Source organism: Phaseolus vulgaris, chromosome 3, assembly GCF_000499845.2.
Source record: "Phaseolus vulgaris cultivar G19833 chromosome 3, P. vulgaris v2.0, whole genome shotgun sequence".
Taxonomy (NCBI): Eukaryota; Viridiplantae; Streptophyta; class Magnoliopsida; order Fabales; family Fabaceae; genus Phaseolus; species Phaseolus vulgaris.
The window spans coordinates 1149449-1175718 of NC_023757.2; the positions used below are offsets into that span (position 1 = coordinate 1149449).

At 31.4% G+C, this 26270-nt stretch overlaps 4 protein-coding genes and 1 long non-coding RNA gene across 7 annotated transcripts in view; 3 read left to right on the forward strand and 2 right to left on the reverse strand.

Moving 5' to 3' along the window:
• LOC137806103 (probable CoA ligase CCL6) overlaps positions 1 to 18475 on the forward strand; it is a 45166-nt gene extending 26691 nt beyond the window's left edge. The window contains exons 18-19 of the mRNA XM_068606056.1: positions 18038 to 18157; positions 18328 to 18475. Coding sequence (XP_068462157.1) covers positions 18038 to 18157; positions 18328 to 18372 — 165 coding nt within the window. The 3' untranslated portion in view covers positions 18373 to 18475. The remainder of the gene's footprint in view (positions 1 to 18037; positions 18158 to 18327) is intronic.
• On the forward strand, positions 2337 to 7735 carry LOC137806101 (extra-large guanine nucleotide-binding protein 1-like). Its single transcript, XM_068606053.1, has 8 exons — positions 2337 to 3673; positions 4134 to 4271; positions 4361 to 4465; positions 4556 to 4726; positions 5150 to 5327; positions 5879 to 6123; positions 6594 to 6757; positions 6880 to 7735. Exons 1-8 carry the CDS (start codon positions 2618 to 2620, stop codon positions 7469 to 7471), a joined length of 2649 nt encoding a protein of 882 aa, XP_068462154.1. The 5' UTR covers positions 2337 to 2617; the 3' UTR covers positions 7472 to 7735.
• On the forward strand, positions 11638 to 12764 carry LOC137806105 (uncharacterized). The gene is made up of 2 exons (XR_011080302.1): positions 11638 to 11766; positions 12230 to 12764. It is a non-coding gene; the product is annotated as an uncharacterized lncRNA (long non-coding RNA).
• LOC137806102 (uncharacterized) lies at positions 16133 to 16956 on the reverse strand. Its single transcript, XM_068606054.1, has 2 exons — positions 16797 to 16956; positions 16133 to 16652 (listed from the first exon to the last, which is right to left on the reverse strand). The coding sequence occupies exon 2, from the start codon at positions 16645 to 16647 to the stop codon at positions 16279 to 16281; it is 369 nt and encodes a 122-aa protein (XP_068462155.1). The 5' UTR covers positions 16648 to 16652; positions 16797 to 16956; the 3' UTR covers positions 16133 to 16278.
• A 515-nt stretch (positions 18476 to 18990) lies between the features above and the next one.
• Positions 18991 to 24224, reverse strand: LOC137806106 (B3 domain-containing transcription factor VRN1-like). Of its 3 annotated transcripts, XM_068606060.1 has the most exons (6): positions 23934 to 24124; positions 22614 to 22712; positions 22308 to 22529; positions 19955 to 20633; positions 19663 to 19862; positions 18991 to 19573 (listed from the first exon to the last, which is right to left on the reverse strand). In XM_068606060.1, exons 4-6 carry the CDS (start codon positions 20445 to 20447, stop codon positions 19205 to 19207), a joined length of 1062 nt encoding a protein of 353 aa, XP_068462161.1. In that variant the 5' UTR covers positions 20448 to 20633; positions 22308 to 22529; positions 22614 to 22712; positions 23934 to 24124; the 3' UTR covers positions 18991 to 19204. The 3 variants fall into 3 exon arrangements, with proteins under 3 accessions (XP_068462161.1, XP_068462159.1, XP_068462158.1); XM_068606058.1 differs by lacking the exon at positions 22614 to 22712 and having other exon boundaries at positions 23934 to 24144; XM_068606057.1 differs by lacking the exons at positions 22308 to 22529; positions 22614 to 22712 and having other exon boundaries at positions 23934 to 24224.
• Between the last annotated feature and the right edge of the window lie 2046 nt (positions 24225 to 26270).

A 26270-nucleotide genomic window follows, 5' to 3' on the forward strand; every position in this document is an offset into this window, starting at 1 on the left:
ATTACATTTAATCATTTATACGTTATCTCATACTTAGTTATCACTTTTGTAATAATTCATATAATTAAAAACTCTATTTATCTAAATTGGTGAGTCCCTAATTATTCATCTATTTTTTAGGATACTAATTTCAGCTTCTCACAATCCTATGAAACATATACATAGTTTGCATCAATTTTGACTTGGTATGATCATTTGGATAAGTGTGTATTAAATCTGAATGATTCCTTCAACATCATTCCAACAACCTTATTTAAAGGTCAAAATAGGGTAAAATTCCAAATATCATGCTACATAATATGATGTCAAGGGTCTTCACTCCTATTTTTAATTTGAATAATTCTTTCATTTTTTCCTAATAATAATGTGTTGACAATTCTATTTAAACATATAAGTTTATGTTATTCATCATTATTATATTATTATAAATTAATTATTAAATAGTTGTTTTAGTCACCTTAATTTTGGGGAGGAAGACAATCAGAAAAACAACGTTTGTTTTGGTCAAAACCGAAAAAACGTGTCTCTTTCCTGAAACAGTTGTTGCATTCCGACCAGTGGACACAAAATGCGTATCATGCCCTCTAACTTCAAGTCAACTCTCTCTTCTCTTTCTTATTTACTCACCACATTCTTTATTTCCAACAACCAATCAGGAATTCCCAAAACTTCGTGATCTTTTCATCTCATTCTCCACGGCAGATATTTTATCACACACTTAACAATTTTTAGTTTTATATTTGGATTGGTAGGATCCGTACGACTGATAGAGATCTTATCATTCGATCAGAGCCGATCAACTTGACCGAATTTATTATGTCTTACAGAAAAATAATAAGATGAATCAGTTATTAGGTATTAGGTAATATATTCTTAATCATAGTTCAAATTCTCAATTCGGCCAAATAACAAAATGTTCATGATAATCATATAAGTACAAATGTCAGTCATCATTCAGTACTAATAGCACCGAGTGTCGAACATCAAAGTCTTATTTCAGCGTCGAGGTGTCTTTTGCAGGTACGAGCTTGGATTTCACAGATACGAGGAAATTAGAGAAGTGAAAGAAGTATACGGAGATCATTTCGAGTAGAAGTGGAAAAAGGTAAAAGGAAAACAATGGATCTTTTGATTCCAACCTGTTTAAAAACAATTTCCCATTCCAAGACAATATTAATTTTTGAGATTTTTTACCAATCTCTTAATTATCAAAATAGATAACATTTTAAAAAATTATTAAAATAAATAAATCGTGTTAAAATATTATGATTTTGTTAAAAAAAATCGTATAAATTTAATGTATTTAAATTAAAATTGTGTGAAACTCTCACTTCTTCTATATAATTGTATTTTAATTAAAATTATAATAGATGAGAAAATTTACTATTTTAATAATTTTTAAAATTAATTAATAAAAGTCCTAATCTTTGTGTTATGAGGAAAAGTATACTAAGTATAGTTTTGTTTTATGGCCCCTTCTTTTGTCTTTTGCGTTGCGTGTGAATTAACGCGGTTAAGATGACTGGTTTTTCTTTGTACAGTTTTGGTAGCAGAAAACGTGATGATAAATGAAAAGTTAAATAATAGTACAAATACTAATACTACTACTCCACTCATTCCATTCTGACTTACAGATTTAGTCATAAAACACCGTATTATCTGCTTCATCACTGTGTACTCTCTTTTTCAATGTATACAAGTTTATAACAAGTAGAAGAATGTCATTGAGTTTCACGTGTAAGAAATTGCATTCTGTATTTAGTTAAATGCAGACAAAATTGGAAACCAAAGAAAAAATCAAAAGTTAAATAACTTGTATCAATCAAAAGTGTTGTATTAATTACCTACTTTATTTTATTTTGTTTGATGTATTTATTTATATATTTTTTTATAAACTATATTATTGATGTATTATATATAAGGTGTAATCATAAAAATAAAACCTCTTTATCTATCACATATTTTATTTTATCTTTATATTTTTACCCTTAATCGTCTTACATTGATTAAAGATTAACAAATTTCATAATATATGTGGATACAAACCTCATCTTATAAGTCAGTTTTATGAGATTGAGTTAGATTTAAACTCCACGTATTAGAGTCATTGGTTATTAGATTCAATGATTGGTTATTAAATTTATCAGGTCACTATCAGTAACCGAATATTAGTGAGTGGTATAAGTCGTACTACCCCTGTGAGAGTACACGTATCAACAGAGGTAGTTGGAATAACACGGTAGTTTGAAGCAGTCTGAGTCAGCATGCATTTTCCTCGAATTGTTAGGAACACGTCCACTGCTTACTAAACCATAATTTTGTCACTATTTTCACTTGGGTCAACCTTAGTTTCTTCACTTCTCACTTCTCCTTCCTTCCAATTCCACCATTCTCTCTCCTGCTTCCAATTTTCCTTCTCTTCTCTTTCCAAAACAACACCCTCCTTCCATTCCACACATGTTCTGAGGCCTTATTTCTGTGTTTTTCCTTCATTGGGTGCTCATATTTCCCTCCTTTGAAAATGGGCTTTCCCCAAAAAGGATTCTTTTGAGAAGAGTTTGTGAGTGCTGCTGTGCTATATTTTCTTTGGGTTTGGCCTCAATTGGGACTGCATGAAATGGCTTCTCTTCTGAGAAAGCTAATGCCTTCTTCTGTGCCTGTTGCTGCCGTGGATACTGAAGACAGCATAAGCAGCAGCTATGAGTACTCCATTGCTATGCTGTATAATGGCCCTCCTCTCTGTCACTCCATTCCTGAAATCCCTGCTTTCAAAATTGACCAAATCCCAGTTGCAACCATTGCTGCTCTCTCTCATGATGACTTCTCTGTCCCAGTAATCCAACCTCTTGGCAAAAGCCTTTACAAGAGGAAGCAGAACCTTTGTTCAGCAGATTCTGCTGTCCCTTCAAGCTTGGATTCTGGTGCAAATGACTCACCAACACTATTGTCTGGTACTGATGGGGATGACATGCATGAGAGTTTGGAGTCTTTGAAAGTGCCCGGTGATAAAGATGGTGCCTTTCTTAACACCACAGAATCAGGTTCAGGTTCAGGTTCAACCTCTTTTTCTGCCACCTCTGATGGGATTTGTTCTCTGGGAGAAGCAGAGCAAACAACAAGTCCGAAGCATGTGAGGCGTGTTTCTGCAGTGACCTTCTGTGATCCTGAGTCAAACTACATGTTGGAGAGTGAAAGTGATGAGTTTGGTGATTCTCAGGTTGAGAGTGCTCCTGTGATGGAATGTGCAGTGAGACCTGGGAAGAAGGGTTCTTGCTATAAGTGCCTCAAGGGGAACCGATTCACACCGAAGGAGGTTTGCATTGTCTGCAATGCAAAGTACTGTCGCAGCTGTGTGGTGAGAGCCATGGGGTCCATGCCACAGGGAAGAAAATGTGTGACTTGCATTGGATACAGAATTGATGAGAGCAAGAGGAGGAAACTGGGGAAATCTTCGTGGATTATGAAACAGTTGCTGTCTGAGTTTATTGTGGCTCAAGTCATGGATAATGAGAAGTCTTGTGAAGAAAATCAAATACCACCAGAGCTTGTTTTTGTCAACTCGCAACCTCTGAATCGGGAACAGCTTTTGTTGCTGCTAAACTGTCGAAATCCCCCAAAACAACTTAAACCAGGATCCTATTGGTATGATAAAGCATCAGGACTTTGGGGAAAGGTGAAAACTTAATCTCAACAAATACTTACTTTAATTCAATCTGTTTAGGTCGTTCCTATGGGTGAAAACTTTATTAAGCTCATGTTCAATAAGCTCTTATTATTATCTGAAAGGTTATGTCTTAAATTTGACCATAAAACTTAATGACAAACTGAATTGAAGTTATTTTGGTAAAATTCATGAAGAAGCTTAGCAAATAAACCAAATAGAGCTTATAAACGTTTTTTGTGGAGATATCTCTAGAATTGGTTTTAAGTGCTATAAGACCAGCGAGGTTTACACTCACTTATATACTATGAAATGTTTTTATCTCTAGTCCATGTAGAATCTCCTCCAACAATGCCCTTCAATGTGATTTCATTTTACTTCCAAATTTAGTTCATGAATCTTTAAATCTTCAACCCTATTAAAGTTTTTAATCAAATGAAGTTCTAATCTATTGTATTGATTGACTATACAGGAAGGTCGACCACCCAGTGAGGTTATCAGTCCTCAGCTGGATGTGGGGGGTCGCTTGAACAAGCATGCAAGCAATGGAGACACAAATGTGATTATAAATGATCGTCTGATTACAAAAAAAGAGCTATTTGTACTGAAGGTTGTTGTCTTGAACATTATCATATTTTATTGCTTACACATATTTTTGAGAATGTTAATCAAACTTTTGTGCTTCATTGATTGTTGCAGTTGGCTAGAGTGCCATGTGAGGGAACACCAAACTTTTGGGTGAATGCTGATGGATCATACAGGGAAGAGGGACAGAGGAATGATAGGGGCTGTATATGGGAAAAGGTGATCAGTGTTGAGATGCATGTTTCATTTCATTGTTTGGCTTTTATAGCAATAACAGCTCACCAATATTTTTGGATTTCCCTTTTGCAGCGCAGAACAAGGTTGGCTTGTGCAATTCTGTTTTTGCCAGTTCCTTCTAGGTCTGCAACTCTTTCTTGTGAAGGTGAAACACCAAACAAAGACAGTCTTCCTCGGAAAATACTTCACAAATTTCTACTTGTTGGTTCTGTCAATTCTGGTGCATCTACTATATTTAAACAGGTAGATTTCTCCTTGAGAAAACTCATTTTTTTGCTTTGATTCATGTACTCGTATGCATGGGGGCTTACTGAACTGGCAGAACGCGTGTAAATTTAGTGCGTTTGCTGTGATTTTAAATGCAGAGAGATAGTCCAATTCATTTACAGCTCTTGAATTTACCTTTTAGTATCAAAATATGGACTATGTGTGTCATATCAATATAGAGTTGTGGGTTACATTGCTAGTTTTCATGAGGTCCAGATAACTTTTGAGTGCTTCATCTATACCTTCAAAATTTCTTGTTAAATTAAGTTGAAATTTTTCAAAGTTTGGAGTTTACATTCCTCTTCTGGCGTGTATGTGACTGCTGTTCGAATAATTCTTTATGCTTTTAATGAAAACCTTCATTTTGAGTGACACTAAAGACAGAATCTTTTATCTTAGGCCAAGCTTCTGTATAATGTGCCTTTCTCTGAAAATGAGCTCCAAAATATCAAGTTGGTGATCCAAAGCAACCTGTTTACCTACCTTGGTATACTGCTGGAGGGGCGTGCAAATTTTGAAACAGAGAGTTTGTTGGAGAATAGAAGAAAAAGGCCTGTGGCTGAATCCACTTCATCAGGTAATTGTTTCTCCCTTCTATAAACTATTTCTATTTGGACTTTGGATGAAGTAGGGGATAACAATTTCTTGAACATTTTCCCTTGCCTAAATTTTCTAGATAGTGTAGACTGTTAAGCAAGTTGTCTTCCATAAAACCTTCCTTTAACAATGTTGAAAATAAGAGAAGAAGTATTGCCAACTTTGATATGATATCCCCCTTTTCTCAACTAGAAATGCTTAAGCTATTTATGTTTGGGTCTTACAGATTGCAATAAATGCACGGCTTTCCTTGTTGTAAACTATGTAGTCTATCTGATTTTGTATTAGTAATTTAATACAGAACTATTCTTCAGACTTTCATTATTTTCTAGACTTTATCAAGGGCCTATGTGCAATGTGATTTCAGTTCTAATAGAAATCTTTTCATCTTAGTTTTGTGCTTATGTTTTCACATTGGTCCTAAAAGATGGTAGACACTTGTTAATTAGATGATAGAAGAAGCTTGTCTGCTATTAGTTGGATTGGAGATTAGTGCTATGGAGTGAAGTCACTAATTTCAATTTGCAACAGGGAATATCAGCAGTGATGATGTTGAAACAACACCCTATTCCATTGGCCCACGTCTGAAAGCTTTCTCAGATTGGCTACTCAAATACATGGTCTCCGGTAACCTGGATGCAATATTTCCTGCTGCTATACGTGAATATGGACCACTTGTGGAAGGTGTGTGGAAGGATAAAGCCATTCAAGCAACGTATGAGCGGCGAAATGAACTAGAAATGCTACCTAGAAGTGCAAACTATTTTTTGGACCGTGTAAGTTGATACTTAGTTGTCCATCTGCTCATCTTCACATGAACATTAAAGATCATTCATTTAAATTCTCTAGTATTAATGAAGCTATATGATTATTTAGTTCAATTTTTACTCATATCCTCTATTCCCACCTGTTTCAACATGGAGTTTGGAACATTGATTAGTTGACACATAATGAGATGATGAAACTAGACAATAAATTTGCATAGTTGTCTTTCAATCCCTTTTGAATGCTATGTGTTTCAATGAGGTTCATGACTATCTAAATCAGTTAACTTGATTACTAGAGATTTTGTGAATTTAAGCAGTGGTGAAATTTTCTTGAAGTGATAAACTTTAGTTATAATGATCTGATGAACAATTTATTGTCTCAGCTCACAGTAGATGAATAAATCATTTTGATTGTGAAGGTATTTGGTTATCAGTGAACACAAGGTTTTGATCAAAGTCTCATTATCTCTCACATGCAGGCTGTTGAAATTTCCAGGACAGACTATGAGCCATCTGATATGGACATCTTGTATGCAGAGGGCATATCATTATCCAACAGCCTCACTTCAATGGAATTTTCTTTTCCCAGATTAAGCCGTGAAGACTCTTTGTGTCTTGAGTATCAACATGACTCTTCTCTCAGGTTCTCACCAACTTCATTAGGAATATAGTAACTAATACTTACATTATACATACACATTTAGCTATGCTACTTGTTTTAACTTGTTAGGTGATTTCTTACCCCACTTTATGTTCCATTTACAGATACCAACTGATCAGATTACATCCTAAAAGCCTTGGAGCAAAGTGCAAGTGGTTGGAGATGTTTGAAGACACAGATGTTGTAATGTTCTCAGTTGCTTTATCTGACTATGATGAGTACATTACAGACAGTGAAGGGGTTTCTACCAACAAAATGTTGGTAGCCAAGGCTCTCTTTGAAAACATCATTGCACATCCATCCTTCCATAACAAAAAATTTCTCCTAGTACTCACCAAATTTGATCTACTTGAGGAAAAGATTGAACACATTCCTCTAGCACAATGTGAATGGTTTAGTGATTTCAAACCATTTATCAGTCACAATATGAAGAAAGGTTGTGGCAATGGCAATAACCCTTTGTTAGCTCAATCTGCTTTTCAATACATTGCTATCAAGTTTAAGAGATTGTTCCATTCTCTCACTCACCGAATCCTCTTTGTTTCACTGGTTAATGGGTTGGAACCTGATACTGTTGATGAAGCTCTCAAAAATGGAAGGGAGGTTATGGAGTGGGAAAAATGGGACCCCTCTATTGTAACAGATCCAAAGTCTGAGATGACATCAACAAGCATTGAGGGGCCAAGTTACACATAATGTTAATTTTCTCCAAAATATTTGTACAGAGAAACTTGTAAAGTGGTTTACAAGAGTTCATGGTTTTTCATCTGGGGATAAAAGTGATAACAAGTAAAATTTTGACTAGATTCATTAGGTTGGACCCAAATTATTTATTTATGATCTTGTTCACTTGTATTATAGATGTACTTATACACCACGAAACTTAAAGGGGAAGAACATTGGCCATTTTGTCATGTGTAATATGAAGTGAACATAATTTGTGTTCTATCTTTTTGTGAAGAGAAGAGAATTATTCATTTGTTTTCATCGAACCCTCAAAGTGGGTTAAAGTCCATTAACCAACCTAATAACAGGATTGTGAAAGAATAATACAAATTGAACTCTAAAAGAAATAAAAGCAGAAAAAAAAATATATATATAAAAAAATAGAAACAAACAGACTTCAACATTTACTTGATAACTTGATTTTGAATTTTTAAAATAAAAAAATATCTAATTTATATTGAATCAAATCTATTAAATGGATTGTATTTAAAATTTAAAAATATGAATTTAAATTTAAAGTAATAAGAATTTGAATAATTATATATTGAACATGAAGATTTATATTTTTTTTCTCTAAATTGTGTATTTGAATCAATAATCGTAATAAAAAGCATTTGAATATTGCCAGTCAATCTATCTCATCCCATAATTCCTTTAATAATTGATATTTATATCATTATTAAATGAAAAGATATATATATATATATATATATATATATATTAATTTAGATATTTTGATTTTATTTTATTTTTTTAAATTAAGACTAGGCCGTGAACTCTAGTTTTAGGTCTTGATTTTCTCTCTCTAAATTTTAAAGCAATTCGGTAAAATAAAAATTATGAATAAAGATTTAAAAATCTTGTTTCTCTAATCCAATGAGTTTTCATAAACAAATAAATTATTTTAGAAGTGTAAATGTTTTATTCACAAAAAGTTACTAACAAAACATTAAACACAATGAAATGATAATCTTTCTTTTATTCTTATAATTTTTTTAATTAAAATTATTTTCACTCTTTTTCTGTTACAATATTTTTAAATTTAATTTTTTAAGCAAGACAATAAAGACATATATGATAATCTAGTTAAAAACAATATGAAAAAATCTTACTTATTTTTTCTTTATTTTCTTACACGAACAATTATATATTATTATGTTTTGCAGGGTTATTTATTTGTTTGTTTCAAAATCCTAATAATACATGAGAAAGACAAATATGCACGATTTCATTATTTTTTTCTAGCATCAATAATTGAAATCACTTTGATATTATATTTACATATAATTTTCTTTATCTCTTATACATCCCAAATATATTCTTTCAGAACTAAAAAATGGATCTTCATAAATATTATAGTAAAATTATATACTCAAGGAGAACCCTTTTTTCTTGAAATGGTTAATAATTAATGATATGGTACAACTTTTAACTAGAGATTCTTGAATTTAGGGTTTCCATAAACACTTTTAGCATTGCAGCAAAAAAACCAGCTACTAGAGAAACCAGTTGTTCATTTGCACAACCACTCATTTCCATTACAAACTTCTATGAACTAAATCATATAGAACATGAACAAAGAGACAACATTTTTTGAGCACAAAACAGAATCATCAGCATGGCACAAATCTATCCAAAAGCAGACACACTGTTTCCTCTGACATAGTAGTGTCTCTATGAACAGCCATGATCATCCCCTTCTGAAGAACCTCATTCTTCACTGCATGTTCATCTCCTTCTCCCTCTTTGCCTTTGGAAAAGAGGGTCTTGCAGGCTTTCTCTCTCAGCTTTGTCAGCTCCCCCTTCCACACCTCTACCATGGCAGACATTTTTCCCTCACCACTCACAGATAAAACTATGTAATGCAAGAACTGATAAGCCCTTTAGCTCTCTTCAATTTGTGTTTAAAAATGGTAGATGATTGGAGCAAAACTGTTGATGTTTATATAGAACTAGAGAGAAGAATGAGCCTGGAAGTTTCTTGAAAGAAGGTGTGAAAGTTGCATAAGAGATGTTTTGGCAGCTCTTGGATACAGTGGCAAATATCAATTGGATATGCTCTATTGTGGGATATTCTTTGGAAGGTTTTTTGGCTGCTTGTTATTCATACATTACATTCCATGAATGGTGCATATTTCACTTCATAATTTTCTTACTTTGACTCGTGGAATACTTCATAAAAAATTAGACCTAATTATTAATAATTATTTACAAAAATAAATTTAAGGAAGTATTATGAGGTGGACTTTAAGCCGAGAGTGACAGCTCACGTGCGTGAGATAACATATTATGGGTGGTCCGATAACGACCCGATAGCGGGTGGCCTGATAAACCCAACAAATACTCGTTATGATAGACTTGAAATGACTTTGATACCATATTACGAAGTGGACTTTAAGCCTAACTTAATCCCATAAAATCGGCTCTCATGGTGTTGAAGTTTACACTCACTTATATACAATAGATTGTCTTCATCCCTAGTTGATGTGAGATCTCTAATAGGATGAGAAATAAATATTCACACGGGTATTATCTAATTTTGTCTTGAAATTCATGAATTTTTTATACTAAATAAATTTGTATATGGATAATATTTAATTTTTTTATACCGGATATGAATATAAAAATAAGTGTATATATTACACATGGCTCTTTTGTTTCTATCCCGTTTAAAATTACTAAACAATAAAAAATCATTCTCACTATTATTTTTGGTTATTGGGTTAGTTTCGTTTGAAACATTTTTATTTTCACTACATAACTCTTTTCAATCTCTCTATCAACCAAGTTTACTCATATATACCTAAAATATTTTTTCTCTCTTCACAACTATGATTACATATCATTTTTTTTAAGTGATTTAAATGATGTGTTGTATTTTAGGAAATACAAAATCTTAATTTGATCAAATTAAATCAATTTTAATATACACATTTTAATATTTTCATTTGTTAGTTTGATTTTTTTTTGTCAATGTCTCACTCTTAATTTGGAGTATTCAATAATGCAAACTTTTAGTTTGTTAGATAAACTAAAATTACTCTTTTGTTTAAATAATCTTTTTTTTTTCTTGCATGCGATTTTTCAGTTCTCTCTTAATGTTTATGCACCAATTTCACTCACTAAGTTATTGTTTTCTCAACACTAGCCGCAAAATAATGAATGTTATAGTTGTGATGGAATTTCAATAATATATAATTGTTTACTATTTAATATAGTTAGTTAGTTTTATAAAATTATTATTTAGTATTCTATTTTAAATTTTATATAAGTTTTTTTTTATATTTAACATTGAAGAAAAAAATATACGTGTCATTTTAACATTAAATTCTTGATATTAATATTTTTTTATAATTTTAATTTTATAAATAAATATTATATTAATATTTAGAATAGTAGTTACATATTTACCTGTTACGAGATAGAGATAAGATCTCATCCCTACAAAAATCCTCATTAATTAAACATTTCAAAAATAAATTAAATTAAAGTATAGGTTACTCACTAAATTAATTTTTAGAATTATAGTAGCAAATAACCATTTTTTTTTAGGTTTTGTCGTGCTGCATTGGTCCAGAAATGAGTCAATAATGACATATATATATATATATATATATATATATATATATATATATATATATTATTGTGTAACGTTGTGAGAACCACAAAAATGGTTATGAAACAGACAACACAGTGGTCCTAATTTATACTATTTGATTCTCAGACCAAACGTGCTTTTACATGTTACAACCTTATAATTTCTTTCTTAGCACCTTCCACCTTCTTTCTTCAGTTTATATCTATGACAAAATTCTTACTCCTGTTTAAGTCATTTAAAAAATATTATATCTTATTTAAAAAACCCTTTTAGGTATAAAAGATCAATTTCTTAAAGAAAATACAAATACCATTTTGTAGTACTTTTGAATTAAAAGTTCATCATATATTAAAATTATATATTCACTTACCTTCTTTATTACTAAAATGTTTACCTATAAATTTCAAAATTATATTCACTTACCTTCTCAATTTCAAAATATTATTTATCTCTTATTCAATTTCTATCAATTTTGTTGTGAGATGAACACAATCTTACAATCATCTTTTAAAATAGTTCTTAAAGCTCTTTTAGTTCAAATCTCAAATTTTTAACATTATTTCTTTCTAATTCAATTTCAGTAAAACAACTACTATTTATTTTTAACACTCATCATCTTAACTCCAACTAGATAACTTTGTTTCACTAAAAACCACTACTATTTATTGTTAATATCTATGTAGAATACGGATACGGACACATAAATACGTGTCCTACACATAAATACGTAGGACACGAGAACACAAATCTATATATTATATAATTTTTGAATTATATAAATTAAAAATAAATATTTATTTGCAAAAGTGTGTTTTAGATTCTTTTGAGAGAAGAAAGATATTTTTCATGAATGATTAAAAAAAAATTGTTCCTTATTTTTATAATCATAATAAAAATTTATACAATAAATTTGAGTTTTTAAAAAATTATTGTATTTATACCTTTTAAAATTGTGTTAGAACTGTGTTAGAATTTTAAAAAATCCAACAAATATATTTTGAATTGAACACTTCATCAATAAATATCCTACGAGTATTGACACCAATAAATGTCCTACGAGTATTGGCATACTCGGTGTCCTACAAGTACGGTGTGTTCGCCCATTTAAAAGAAGTGTCGGAATCTTATAGGTTAATATATATGCATTAGAAAAGCAAGATACATATAGTTTATTTATGTATATCACTTCTTCCGTTGAGAAAACTTGATGACAAGAAAAAAGGAACAAGAGATGAAATCAAACATGACTCAGATGAACACGTTGAAGCTAAAACTAAGACCTCAAAAACACCAACCAAACACATGATTATTGTTTTATCCATCAAGCACTGATGCAGTCCACAAGCATGGAGAGTGAAGCCTCGGAACACATGAACCTAGGCGTTTGAACTTGCATGTGTTGGCTAGAAGGCACCACAGGCAACCCAGTTGAAGATCTCTTCTCCTTTTCTAGAATCCCCTTAGAAGGGTTTCTGCTAGCACCAGACAAAATGGTCTCACCCTTTTCCTTCAGCTTGCTCCACATGTCCCTTGGCTCAAACATCTTCTCCTAAAGCCCTAAACAGATGATTGTTTGAAGGGTGATGAGAAAAATATAATATGTTTGGTTTAGATTAATCTTTTCTTGGTGGTGTTAGAAACTTTCCAAGTACAAATGATGATGATGAAGAATGAGGTGAGGTTTTATATGCAGAAAGAGAAAGACGGTGAGTTGATGAAGAGATTTAGATAACCTTTTCTATCTATCTGTGTGCTTTTGTTTGGAAAAGATGAAGTTGAACTTATCTGAACTCTCTTTAAAATATTAAAAGATATACAAAAACAATGGACTCTGGAATTTTCTTTCTTCCTGCATAACCCAATCAGTATTCACCTCCACTGTCTAAAGATACACTTCACATTTAATAAATTTATATTTTATTTTTTAATTTAAAATATTATTATATTATTATAAACTGTATCAAATGTATATTTTTTACTGCTTATAGAGTCTGAAGAAACTTTTCCCTACATTATATACACCTCTTTCCTTTGATCTTGGAAAATTCAAATCAAGTTAAATAACTGGATTAAGTTTAACTTTACAAATTCGTTAACAAAATAAATTCAACTGATTTATGATTTATAAGACAGATTTGTATCTACTTATATTATAAAATATTTTTATATTTTATCTCAAATTTTGATATTAAAGATAATGTAGAAATAAAGAGGTAGATTCCAAACTAATATATGGTATCTGTGCCCAAAACATTTTTTCTTACGAATTAAAAGCAGCTTTGGTTGCTGAAAAATCATATTAAAAAACTGTGTACAAATTGGATTTTATAATACTTCTTATCTCTTCCAAGTTTTTTAAGGAATTTTATTTGCTCTTATCAACATGGAGTTCAAAATAAGTGAGCTATTCATGGCGAAAGATTTCTTGAGGAAGTTGAGTTTGAAAGAGAGAAAAAACAGTGTTGTATATTGCTTGGAAGTGATGGAAGTACCTTTGGTTTGAATGTGATTAGTGACTAACTTTCTTGGAATTTGATAATAAGGTGAAGAAAATCCAAGGATTTAAATCTAAATTTTAAATTTTTTTAACTCTAATATTTTTAGATGGAATAATGTGTATACTTATAAATTAGCAAATTTCACTTTTAAACATGACTAATGAAGATTGGTAGGATTTTATGTCCTGTTTCGTGTTAGTCTCGTGTTAGTCTCTGAATATCTAATTATTAATTTTCTGGATAATGGTTGAACCACCAACCATCTTGGTGGTTCGCATTTTATATTTAATTGTTATTGTCGATAAAAAAATAAAATTCCTCATATTCAAGGAGTTAAAACTCAATCACCTTATAGTAGATGTCATTAGAAAGATCCCCACAGAATTGCAATTTTGGATGACTATGTTATATTTCTTGAAGAACATGGGATTCAATTGGATTTTAACCAACTTTAGTTAATCAATGTAAAAGTGAATTGATGTCATGAATGAGAAGTTAACATCAGTGGTTGATAAATTACCTAAATGTGGTAAACAAATTAGTTGTAAATAGATATTAAAATAAAAAACACTGGATTTGAGTATTCCTGCTTGCAGGGGTGGTGATACACAAATGGACTGATTTTGATTTTGACAAGCACCAGATGGATGTAAAAATGTTGTTTTAAGTGGCAAAATTGATGAAACAAACTATAAGGTGCAACCAAAACACTGTTTCAGACGTTTCAAAATCTATGGCATGCAAACTATCACTTATGCTTTTGAGACATTTGGTTAATGATTGCATATATTTCAAGTTCAGCAGTGCAAATAAATTTGTCCTTTTTTTGGTATTATATGTTGATGACATCTTGAAAACCAGGAATAATATAGGCTTGTTGCACAATACCAAAATATTCCTCAGAAAAAACTTCAAGATGAAAGATGCTGTGGACACCTTTTTCTTCATAGAAAATCCAAATACTCAAAATCATTCTCTAGGTATTATTGATTTATGTTGAAGATCTCAAATCGACTTGAAATTAAAATATTTTATTCTTTATATGTGGGTGTAATCCTTATCTTATAAGCTGATTTTATGAAGTTGAGTTAGGCTTAAAGTTCACTTCTTAACATGGTATCAGAGTCATTTAAAACATATTTTAGTGAGAGTTTGTTGGACCTATCGTACCATCCGCTATCGGAACACTCATAACATATATTTCCACACACCAGTTTTGTTTCTAGAGTAAAAGTATTGTAGGATTCTTCTAACTTCAATCCAAACATGCACTTAGAATTTAACTGAAGCTCTCATTCTTTCTATTTTAGTTCACTGTCAAGGATATTGGTTTATGTATATAAACATGGATTTTGAACTATGGATTCCTGCATAGTGAGTGATAATGACAAGACTGAGCCGTCACACACAGTGGCTGATTTTCAGGCAAGGGAATTGGTCAATTTATAGTGCAGTTAGATCTCTGCAGCAATTTAACATATGGAGAACCTTTTAGATCACAAAATGTCTCATCACAAAAGGGTTGATTGAATATGAGAGGCTTCACAAAGAGTTTCATTTCACACACTCTAATCAATGAAGGTTTCAAGCAGGCCAATTCATAGTTATCAGAGTTAAACAAGCAGGATATGTCTACATTTTTTAAGGCCTGATAATGATATGCAAGAGACTTCAAATTGAGCAAGCACTAACCTAATGAGTAGAGTACTAAATACTAGACTGGGTTTACAAAGATGCCATATCCAAGTCTCAAGTTGGATTTTGCAACTTGTGATATAATCCTCAACAAAATCATCAGCTATATAATATGGCAGTTTCTTTCAATAGTACAAGTAGCATACAACGATGAATGCTCCTTTTCTAAAATAGATTTATTTCTATTAAGAAGTGTACTTTAACTATAAATCAATCTTATAAAACCAGTTTATAAGGTAAGGTTTGCACTTATCTATAAAAGATTAAATATCCTAATCTCTAACTTCATAAAACCAATTAATAAAGTGAAGATTGCATCCACCTCTATAGAAGATGAAATATCTTAATTAATAGTCGATGGGAGATTTTCAACAATTTCAATTCAAAACGTTATAATAATTCAGTATGATGATAATGTTGCAGTTGTAATTGATCAAGAAGGAAATCCAAAAGAAACTCGAATCTTTTGCGCAATCGTCCGGGAATTGAGACAGTTAAATTTCACTAAAATAGTTTCATAATACTGATCTTGAACCTTTTTCAATCATCAGAAATGGAAAAATATGCAACGTTTTTGCTTCTGATAACACAAACTGGAGGTGCTAACTTCTGATTTCTAGCAAACAACTTATTTTCCAGTTTTCAGTGCAGTAACAGATGCAAAGAAAAATCTGCTTTTTCATAACAATTACGAAGCCAAAAGAAGTGGATTTCTTATTTAAGCAACAAATTGTTGCCAAATTCTCAAAAGGGTGACATGCTTTTTTTTCCATACCAGGTCCACAAAACAGATCCCATAAAGTTTTCATGTAACAAACCAGTTCACGTTGTGTACAACTCTTCTCTCCAAATAAATTCATATGGTACTATTATGCCCAGAAATAATATATTCAGTTCCACATCATATCAAGAAACAAATAAAGACACAACCTTTTCCCTTTTTTGGATACATATATGAAAATAGTGATCAAAAGTTCATGAAATTCTCACTCAGTCTCTTCCACATATGCTTCAATTCGAAGAAGGACAAATCCTACTGCAACCCCAACAAGAACAAGCCCACTCAGGATGCCAGCAATTTGGAAAATCTCACCAGCAGCATTGCAGGTTGAGGAGGCAGCACCTCCTCTTCTGCCCTTAGATGGATATTTCAATGAGCTCACCACCTTTGCAAAGCACTGCTCAGTGCACACAGGAAGCCCTAATGATGTCACACTGTTCTGAGCCTTCAACCCTCCAAAATGGTTCACCCCTCTGATGAAGTTCACACTCCTCTCCCTTCTTCTTCTGCTGCCAACACTGGAGCTGCCCACAACAGTGATTGTGGCTGGAGTTGCTGCACTAGCCATGGCCATTCTCTCTGAAATCAGAAAACATTGTCAAAAATGAAGGAATGGTAAGTTAGTGAGACACCCCTGAATATATATTGAAGATTGCTTGAACAATAGAAACAGGAAAAAGTGAGACAAGTGTGTAATAGTGCAAGTGATATGAGTAAACCAACCTTTGGTGTTGAAGCTGCAATGGCTTTTCTATGCCCTGTTGTGTGGTTCTTGAAGTAGAGTTTAAAGTGGTGTGGAAGGGACTTTGTATAGTTTTGGATCACAGGAATCAAAGGATAAGGTAGAAAGAGTGTGGTTGGTTGATAAGAAAATGCGATATCTTAGTGATTTTGTGGCGTACATTTTTATCATTTGCTTGTTGAGTTTACTCATTTTGATTTGATGAACCTTTTTCGGCTAGCTACTTATTGGCTTTCAGAGTTCCACATCGTCTGAATGAAATAATAGATGATTCAACTAAATAGAGTTCTAAGATTTATCTTAATTTTTTAGAAATTATTGGTTTTATTTTACTAAGACATTTCATAATGCACTTAATTTTAATATCTATGTTTGATTTTTTAAATTAGATTCATTAATTTCACTTCATTTATAATTTATAATGTTTCGGTATGATTAATATATAGTCTATTGCAACATATAAAATTAAAAAAAATTAACCTCAAAACTCTTAAAATTGCTTATTGGATTCAAATGAAAGTATCTTCAACCCAAAGAAATCATATGATCTTTTATTTTTATTTTTATTTTTCATTGGTAAAAGATGTTTAGTTGTTTTAATGTAATTAAAAAAGAAACTTAATATTTTTTTTTTCTAAAAAAATATTGGTTAAAAATGTCATGGTAATATCATTATATTAAATCTCTTATTTATAAATTTCATTAACAGTTTAATAAAGAGAATTTTGCCGCCTACTGTGATACTACTTAATTTCAACTGTATTTGTTCAATGTCTAAGGGACAAATATTTTTAAATTTTTATGTTTAAAAAATAACGATTTTATTATTAGCTGAATTTTTTTATTAGTATTTACTAAAAACATAAAATTCCAATATTATATTTATAATTGAATTTAGTTATAGCTAAGGCCATAAATTGATTAGAGAAAGATCATAAAGGGAGAGAGAAAAAAAAAAGGCAAACTTACGCATGAACGTGAATTTAAAATTATATTTTTGAATTAGGTATTCTGGAAATTATTTATAGATTTCTTGATACGAAACTTTAAGAATATTATTTTGGATTGAATAATGTGTCATTTTTTTAATGGACTTTTTTTTATTGTGTAATATAAAATTTATCTTTTTTTAACAAGAAAGTACATTTTGGATGAGCTCAGCAGCACTGGTCAGAGTTTCTGGTTGTTTTAGCTGTATCTGACATGAAACAATCACTCTCAGCTTAGAGGATTTGAGCTGCTAAAAGCCATTCATCTGGAACCAAATCCCTTTGACATGGAGAGAGATATAGTAACTCCAACTTTCAAATTGAAGAGACCACAATTGCTCAAGTACTATAAGGTGCTGTTGTCAAAATTTTGTAACTATTGAATCAATTAGCAGTTTGATTCACAATTCCTACCAAATATGCATCAGTTTTTGACTTTTATGCATCAGTTTTTGACTTTTACACTCAGATCTTTGAGTGATTTACTCAATAAATATTACTCATTGTGAACATTATTTTGCAGGATCACATTGATCTACTATACAAAGAAGCAAAGGGAGCAATGTAGTGAACTATGATGCAAGAAGCCACGCTTTGTGCAACGATTTTTCTGAATTCTGGCAGTTATGAAGCAAAATCCATTTGGCATTCTGCATATTTTGGTTCATCATAGTATTAATTGATGTGAAAAATCATAAACATATAAGATAGAATAGCTCGTATATGTTGAAACAACAAAACTTTTTGTAAAAAATCACAATAAATTGTGTGGCCAATGCAAAATATTTATTTCTTTTGGCACTAAATGCTTTGTTCTTTCATTTTTTACACTTTGGTTAAGCTTATTATTTCAAGAGTACAGTAATTACTCAGTTATATACTTTTACAATTGATTATATAACAAAAGCTATTTATATGTAACCGTTTAAAGTAATTAGTACATTTTTCATTATTTTTCTCACATATATTTAAAATCAAACTAATCTAGATATAATCTATTAAAATCGATCTGAACAGAAGAGTTTAAAATCAAATCTTAACAGAAAAATCAGATTCAAAATTTAATTTTAAGCAGTCTATAGAAACATGCAGTAGAATGAAACCATTGTACTCGTGCAGGTGAAGCTACAAATAAATATAATTTCAGACTGAACTAAAATAAAACAAAACAGCAAAAGCACAAGCATGTCAACTCAGTTTTTGATGAACTAGATTGAACAATCTATTTACAACCCAAGTCAAAACCGAAATATATTTGTATCAGAACTACGATAACTAAGTTCAAATGTTTATGAACATGTAAAGCATCAAAGTTCCAAGTGAAGAATTAGATGAACAACAGATCACTCAGAAGCAAGGTCTAATTATCACAGTCTGCTATCAGGAACTAACTGTCCCTGCTAATTTCTAATCAGTTTCACTGTACTGCTTACACGATGCTGCAAATGAGGGTTCAAGAGCTTGGTGTGGCTCATATTTTGGCTCTGCTGCTGCACAGCAAGAGGAGTGTGCAACAACCCTGCATCCTCAGTTACCCGAAAAACTGTAACTTGCAGCTCAACTTCCTTCGTTCTAAGGAGCTCGAACACACAGACATCACCTTCCCCCAGATTGTTCTCCACCGTGAATTCGAACCATCCCTGGCTTAACTTGGCTCGACCTCCTCGGTAGAGACAGCGAACGGACCACTGTCGGCCATTGGACAATTGAAGTTTAATGAAACCTGATACCCCATTAAGATTCTTCTCTGCAAAGCATGAAGGCAAGTACTGGAAAACAGAAAGAACGGGAATTGAGTATGCAAGATAACATGCTGGAGAAGAATAGTGATACATATCAAATTGAAAAACATCTTCACCATTATGCATCCTCTGTACAAATAGGAGGGTCGCAGGACAACTCTGCAGAAAGGATTTGTGGGTTCAAATGCTTTTGATGCATTGATTGCCCTTTCTCTTTCTTCTGCTGTCACTGTTCTTTTCCTAGCAGATGCACTTTCATAAAACCTATAACGCATTTCTGCCTCCTCTTCATTTTCACCTGAGGGTTCCTCACCCTCTATAGTTCCACACACATTGGATTAGTAACAAAAGGAAAAAAATTCATCTTTTTGGTTACTAGACAAAAAGAAAACTGGGATAAAAACTTACGGGACTCTGATTTCCGCTTCTTTTTTGCCGTTTTGTTAACTGATTCTTCATTAGAATAGCGCAATTTTAATTCTTCGGTGGACCTTTTAAACTCGACAGCATTAAACTGAACACCTATGTCTCTGGTTGACTGGGTGCCTTGTGAATTTGCAGCCTTGGAAGAATAAGCACTCCCGCCATCACCCCAGTTTACGCGATTGAGTTTTGATCCGCCGTTGAACAAATTCTGCAGAGCTGGAGTATGGCTCTTCCCAGGTGTTAGTTGATCTCCAGATCCTGCAAAACCTTTGTTTTGCATGGCACCAGATGCAAGGTACGCAGGTGACAAATCCGACAAATCAATGGAGTCTACGTCTTCCATTTCCTCGAAAATATGATTGTAATTGGCATAGCAGGGTCCTTCGATATGGTTTCTTATGGCTGATTGGTAATTTAACTCAGCGGTACTCAAATTAAAAATATGAACAATGAAGGACGAATTCCCTTCATACATGAACACCAAAAAGTATCCAACACCAACGGAGTACCTTTGAACAAAATCTTGCCAACCATCAACAAACCAAATTTTGTTGTCTGCTTTCTTCAATCCTATTCGCCAGATACTACCATCAGGAACAGTGAGGGTAGCAATTGTAGAAAGCTGGGTCCCATATTTCCTCAGAAAAGTATCCGGAATCCTCTGAAATGCAAAAATACAGGTCAGGTTCTAAATACTAGTAAATACTAAAAATATAATACTCTCGGCCACTTCTCTTAAATAGTGTGTCCGTGTCAAACACACGTATCAGACACCAGAGTGAATCAATCAATCATGAGAAACATCTTTTTGCTCCAAAAATAAAAAACTAAAACATACTTGTACACATAAATCTTTATTGTCAAATTATATAATTCATAATTATATAATATATACGTGTCCCCGTGTCCTACATTTTAGAGATTATATTTATCTTTGTGTCCGTGTCCTATCAATGTCCGTGTTTGTACTACATAGAATACTAAAGATGTTATGATAATACTAATGGTAAGATTGGAAAATTCAACAATGAAGTGAAGAATGGGCAGATCGTGCCCTTCATCACCACCTAAACAGACCTCATCATCCCCACCTTCATGAACACCGCTTCGAAGGTATCTCCAATCTAGGGAAAATATCAGCTACTTAGCAGCAGTACTATTCTTGTTCTTATCTGTATTAGCTGCCCTAAACCTGTGTTTCCTCGTTAACTTAACTTCCTATTACTACTGAGTAATTCTCTCTTGCAATTTAGCATGCCTTTGTCATGGAAATAATTCTATAAGCAAGACTTTAAAGTGTATGCAATGTTATTAATGGCCGCAAGCCCAAAATCCACAACAAAAAATTAAGATGGATGGGATTGGGATTATAGTGGAGGCAAACAAAATACAGAACTTATAATAAAACAGAAAAATATAATCAATATAGAAAAACTGATAAATGGATGAAAAACTAGAAACATATAAAACTCCCCAAATGTACCACAATTTACAAATTAGCTGGATAATACCAGAAGTAGTATGGCATAAGTTCGCTAAAAAGATTAGATTTTATTTGTTTCAATTTATTTGTAAATAAAAAACCATATTTATGAAAACTAAAATAGGGGAAGAAAGTAGGATTGAAAATAAAAGAGAACACATAATTTGTTTTAATTTTTTTTAAAAGAACAATGATCGGATTTATTTATTTTTTGTTTAAAAGATAAAGAGTATGATTAGAAAGACCAAAAAAAGGATGGGAATAGAAAGAGAGAGAAAAAGAAGAGAGCTGAGGATGGATGGAAACAAAAACTAAAAAATAACAGAAGAGTCTCACTATCTGAGTCTGAGATTCCCTAGAGAGTTTCTGTCTGGTGATGTCTATAGGATAGTTACCAAGCAGTGTGAACAAGCCAAACCCAAAAAATGCTATAGTTTATATAATGAAAACTTTTATAGTTTATATAATGTATATTATATACATATAAATTTTCAAATTAATAAAAATTACTCAAATTAATAACATTCATAATTAACAATAAAAAGTCATAGGTGTCAAACAAAACACACAAGTAAACACCAACAGAAGTCAAATACAAGCCTCCTAGATAAGAATTATAAGTCATCGTCTGCTACAACCGCTACTCTATTATAACGCGCTATTTATAACCCTAATCACATCCTATGATTTTAATCACTATTACTATTTACTATATTATGTATAGTATATCTTAAGCTTTAAATAAAATAATATAAAACAAATAAATTGAGAAACTAAACTAGGTCTAACTTGAGGCACAACAAACCAAAACAAAAACATTTAAACCACATGGCCTAATCCCGAAAACCTAACCCCCTGGGAGGACTGGACAGATGCTAGATAAGTGTCAGCCCCTGTTGTTATAAAACCCTAACTCCCTCCCTAAGGAGCCTTTGTTGGAGCAGCCAAATCATCACTATCCTTCCTCCCCCATGAGTATTGTCAGTGAAAAACCATCTGGACTGAGACATCTAGAGTAGCTGTTCTTTGTCATGATGAGAAGCACTATTTCTGTTGCAATTTGGGCTCCAGCAACTGCAACAGCAAACTGATGACATTAGGAGACGCAATAGGTACATGCAACAGTACAATAGTGGCATTTTGCACACGATTAACTACTATGATCAAGAGGATTGTGTGACTGGGAAGGAAGAGGAGGCCCTTGATCTCCTAAGAATGGAAGTGTATTTTCACTCTGGAATGGAAAGTAAGAGTCACCTAAGAGAGGAGTTCAATAAACAAAAGGTTACATGAGGGCTAGGCTGTGAGTTTTCAAGGGTTAAAAAATAAAATAAATAAATTGCAGTATATAGCATCTTTGTCCTTTCAATAACATTTTAAAGATGTGTCTTCCACTATGGCTGTCAAGCCAATTGCAGAAACCATAGGCCACCACACAAAATTCAGCGCACATGCTCCACTAATACCTCTTTACCAAGAATCCACAAAACTATTCCACCATTGCCACCATTTGAAAACATTGAGTGTATAAAAGAACGAAACAAAAGATTATATGCGCATTTTGTTCCATAACAACATGTGATAAGGCTAATCGATATCGCAAATTGGGGTTACTACAGATCTCAATTTGCAAGACTTTTTATGCTACACTCAATGTATCACTACTCACAGACAATCATTCCATTCACTGCCAATCACACCACTATTGCATTATGTAGAGTAAAACCCCAAGTTCTGACTTCTCAATCCTAATTCATTTTCCCGACATATTTGGGACCATTAAGTTGACTTTCCCAAAAAGTCTAACCCTTTTTTCCATACTTTTCCTCTATGTATTTGCTCAATACCTTCTCTATTCTCTTTCTCTCTATTCGGAGTCTGCCTCTATTTGTGCAAATAAAGCCACCCATCATATCAGGATATTTTCAGAGACACCAACTGTTCAATCTTCACTCTGTTATGAGGGTAGTGATTTTATTAAATGTTTGAAACTTTAAGAATTGAGATATGTTTTTCCTTGAATTTTGTTGTTACTTTTATTTTAGACCTATGACTTTTTATCAACTATTAACATCCTCAATTTCGGTGTCATTAGTTATGTCATCCATGTATCAAGTATGTAGGTAATCAATAATAGTTCTTATGTTCAATTAAGAAAACCTTGTAAGCTTATATCTAATGCATGCATGGTGTTAAGTAAACTAACCAAACCCACTTTAATTCTAGAACCAACATTCAGCTCAACTCAAGGAAATAATATACAAAGAATCCATGAACAGCTCCACCCAACACAAATGCAAAGGTAAAAAAACTCAATCTTGGTGAAAAAGGGTCAGAAAAAATGGCAAAGACCCAGAAAGCCTTCTTCATGCAAGGCTCACAAACAACCCAAACCTAAAAATCAATAATATAGCATAATCAATTTCACACAAGAATAAAAAAAATAGAAACATTTGAATGAGAGAGAAAAAAAAGTACCAGTTGTCTGGATTGAATAGTGGTGGAGAGAACAAGCTTGTGGAAACAAGGACGAGCCATTGTGTGAGAGTGATAAGGTGTCAGCAAAGAACAAAAAGAGGAAGATTCAGAGCATTATTTGAGGACCCTTTAATTGAAAGATGAAAACTTTGGGAGGACTCTTGCTTCACACTCAGATCTACTCACTCTTCACCTTCTTCTCCACCTTCCCTGCTTTTGAGTCAAACAAGGATTTTTAAACCTTAAAAAAACCCCAACCCTGTGACCTAATTAAAAGCAACGAGTGCACCACTCGTCCGAGTCAACTCAGGCCCTTTATTGTTATTATTATTATTATCATTATATTACTTTTTTTGACAAAATTAATTTACGCATACAAGTTGTTAATTTGAGATGAAAAAAAATAAACATGAAGTGTTAAAGTAAATAAAACTGACTCTTAAAAGAAAAATACCAGAGTTTTTTAAAAACTTAATCATTTATATTTATGTTGAATAATGGTAAAGTATTAAAATTTAAAGAAAAAACAAAATACAATAAAAGTTATCCTAAAGTTAAAAAAAATATAAACTTTCTGCTATAAAAAAAAAAAAACTTTGTTCTGTAATATAAATATAGAGGTGAATTTTTCTTATCTAGGGGTGAATATGTGAAAAAAAAACATTACTCTCTTTTTAATAATAATAATAATAATAATATTGCAAATCATGATATTATAAATGTATTTGATTTGAACTGAAGGTACTGTTTTGTAAAAATTGTTACAAGTAGTACCAAAATTACAAAATTTGTGGATGATTACTATTAACAGTTACTTCTTTTTTTTTTATGCTACTAACAGTTACGATTATGTATTAATTGCTTGTTAATTACATTTAATGAAATTTTAAATTTGCTATGAACAATTTCCTAATAAATATTGATTTTTTTTATATATATTTTTATAGTTTAGGCACATTTTATGTCTACCTATATATGTTTTTCTTTCTGATGTTAACACTTGTATCCTTGCCTGTGTTTTGTTATTATTTATAGTTAGTTTAGTGTCAAAATTAGAAAAAATTAATTAAAATATTCTCAATCAAGATAGTTATATTAAATTTTAATCTAAATTCAATCAATAATTTATTTTAACATTTTATAAATATGATAACTACATATAATATTTTTACAAATTATTTGTAATTTAATATATTATCAACTATATTTTTATTAATATTTTCCTTATTTCTTCATTCAATAGTTTACTTTATCTAAAAAATAATTTACTTATATATTCATAATTTACTTTTTGTTATATTTATATTATAATAAAAGGTTTAGGTGATTATAATATAACTTATATTTCTATCACAATTTTGTTTTTTTAAAAATATTTTGATAGGTTAAGAGATCATAATATTTATAAACTAATATTGAGATTAATTCTTAAATAATATGGTGTTTTTTATAAATTAAAACAAACCCATCAATTGAGAGCAAGTAGTCTAAAATCCTAAATTTTAAGTATTAATATTCTCATCTCAAGTCTTTTAAAATAGCATAGTTAGAAGCACAATTTATTTATTTTTTCATGAAATGTTTTCAAAGTTTTATAAAATACTAAAGTGATTTTTGTTTCTCTCACTTTTCTAATTTTGATATTATCAAAACTATAGACATACCTTAGAAAAAAAATTAATACTTATCATTTTGATTAAGTGCTAAAAAAAACATAGATTTTTTAAAGAATTTTTCAACCAAACATACTAGGAAATGATAATATTTTGTGTTCTAACCTTTGTGAACAAAGTTTCCCTATCATAGTTGTAGTCATTCCCTATCATTGAAAAGAATTGAAATATTTTGTGATGCTTCAAGAAGATGTGTGTTGAATTGAAATACTTTGTGATATTTCAAGAAGAAGAAGAAGAAAAAAGGTTATAAAAAGTGTGTTAATGCAAGAAATGAGAATATAAACAAAGTTGAAATCTTGTGATGGAATTACCTACAATCTATAATTCATGATTCAGAAATTTGAGTACTCAAAACTACTTTTCATATAAATTCATTTTCTAATTTTGTTTCCACATAATCTAATTTGGAATGACAAATCTTATAAATGTATTATTTTATTTTTTTAGATAATATTCATTCAACATTTTTTAAAAATCTGAAAAATAATAAAAAGAAAGAGTAATATGATTTTTTTTAACTTATTGGAAGTGGTAAAATAAGATGGGATGAAGAAAGACTTTTAAATGTTACAAATATTAATAAAATTTTGTCTTAATTTTTTAAAAAAAATTGTGAATTTTTATTAATAATTAATTAAGTAACGCCTAGTTTATCAGTTTT

What these genes read in the sequence shown, in the direction of transcription:
- LOC137806101 (XM_068606053.1), top strand. Translation starts at nt 2,618, where the DNA reads ATGGCTTCTCTTCTGAGAAAGCTAATGCCTTCTTCTGTGCCTGTTGCT. An exon ending in AAGAGCTATTTGTACTGAAG is followed by an intron (nt 4,272 to 4,360) that starts GTTGTTGTCTTG and finishes TGATTGTTGCAG; the next exon opens with TTGGCTAGAGTGCCATGTGA. An exon ending in GGCTGAATCCACTTCATCAG is followed by an intron (nt 5,328 to 5,878) that starts GTAATTGTTTCT and finishes AATTTGCAACAG; the next exon opens with GGAATATCAGCAGTGATGAT.
- LOC137806102 (XM_068606054.1), bottom strand. Translation starts at nt 16,647, where the DNA reads ATGGCCATGGCTAGTGCAGCAACTCCAGCCACAATCACTGTTGTGGGC.
- LOC137806106 (XM_068606057.1), bottom strand. Translation starts at nt 23,993, where the DNA reads ATGGCTCGTCCTTGTTTCCACAAGCTTGTTCTCTCCACCACTATTCAA. An exon ending in CTATTCAATCCAGACAACTG is followed by an intron (nt 20,634 to 23,933) that starts GTACTTTTTTTT and finishes TTTGCATTTCAG; the next exon opens with AGGATTCCGGATACTTTTCT. An exon ending in GAAGCGGAAATCAGAGTCCC is followed by an intron (nt 19,863 to 19,954) that starts GTAAGTTTTTAT and finishes GTGGAACTATAG; the next exon opens with AGGGTGAGGAACCCTCAGGT.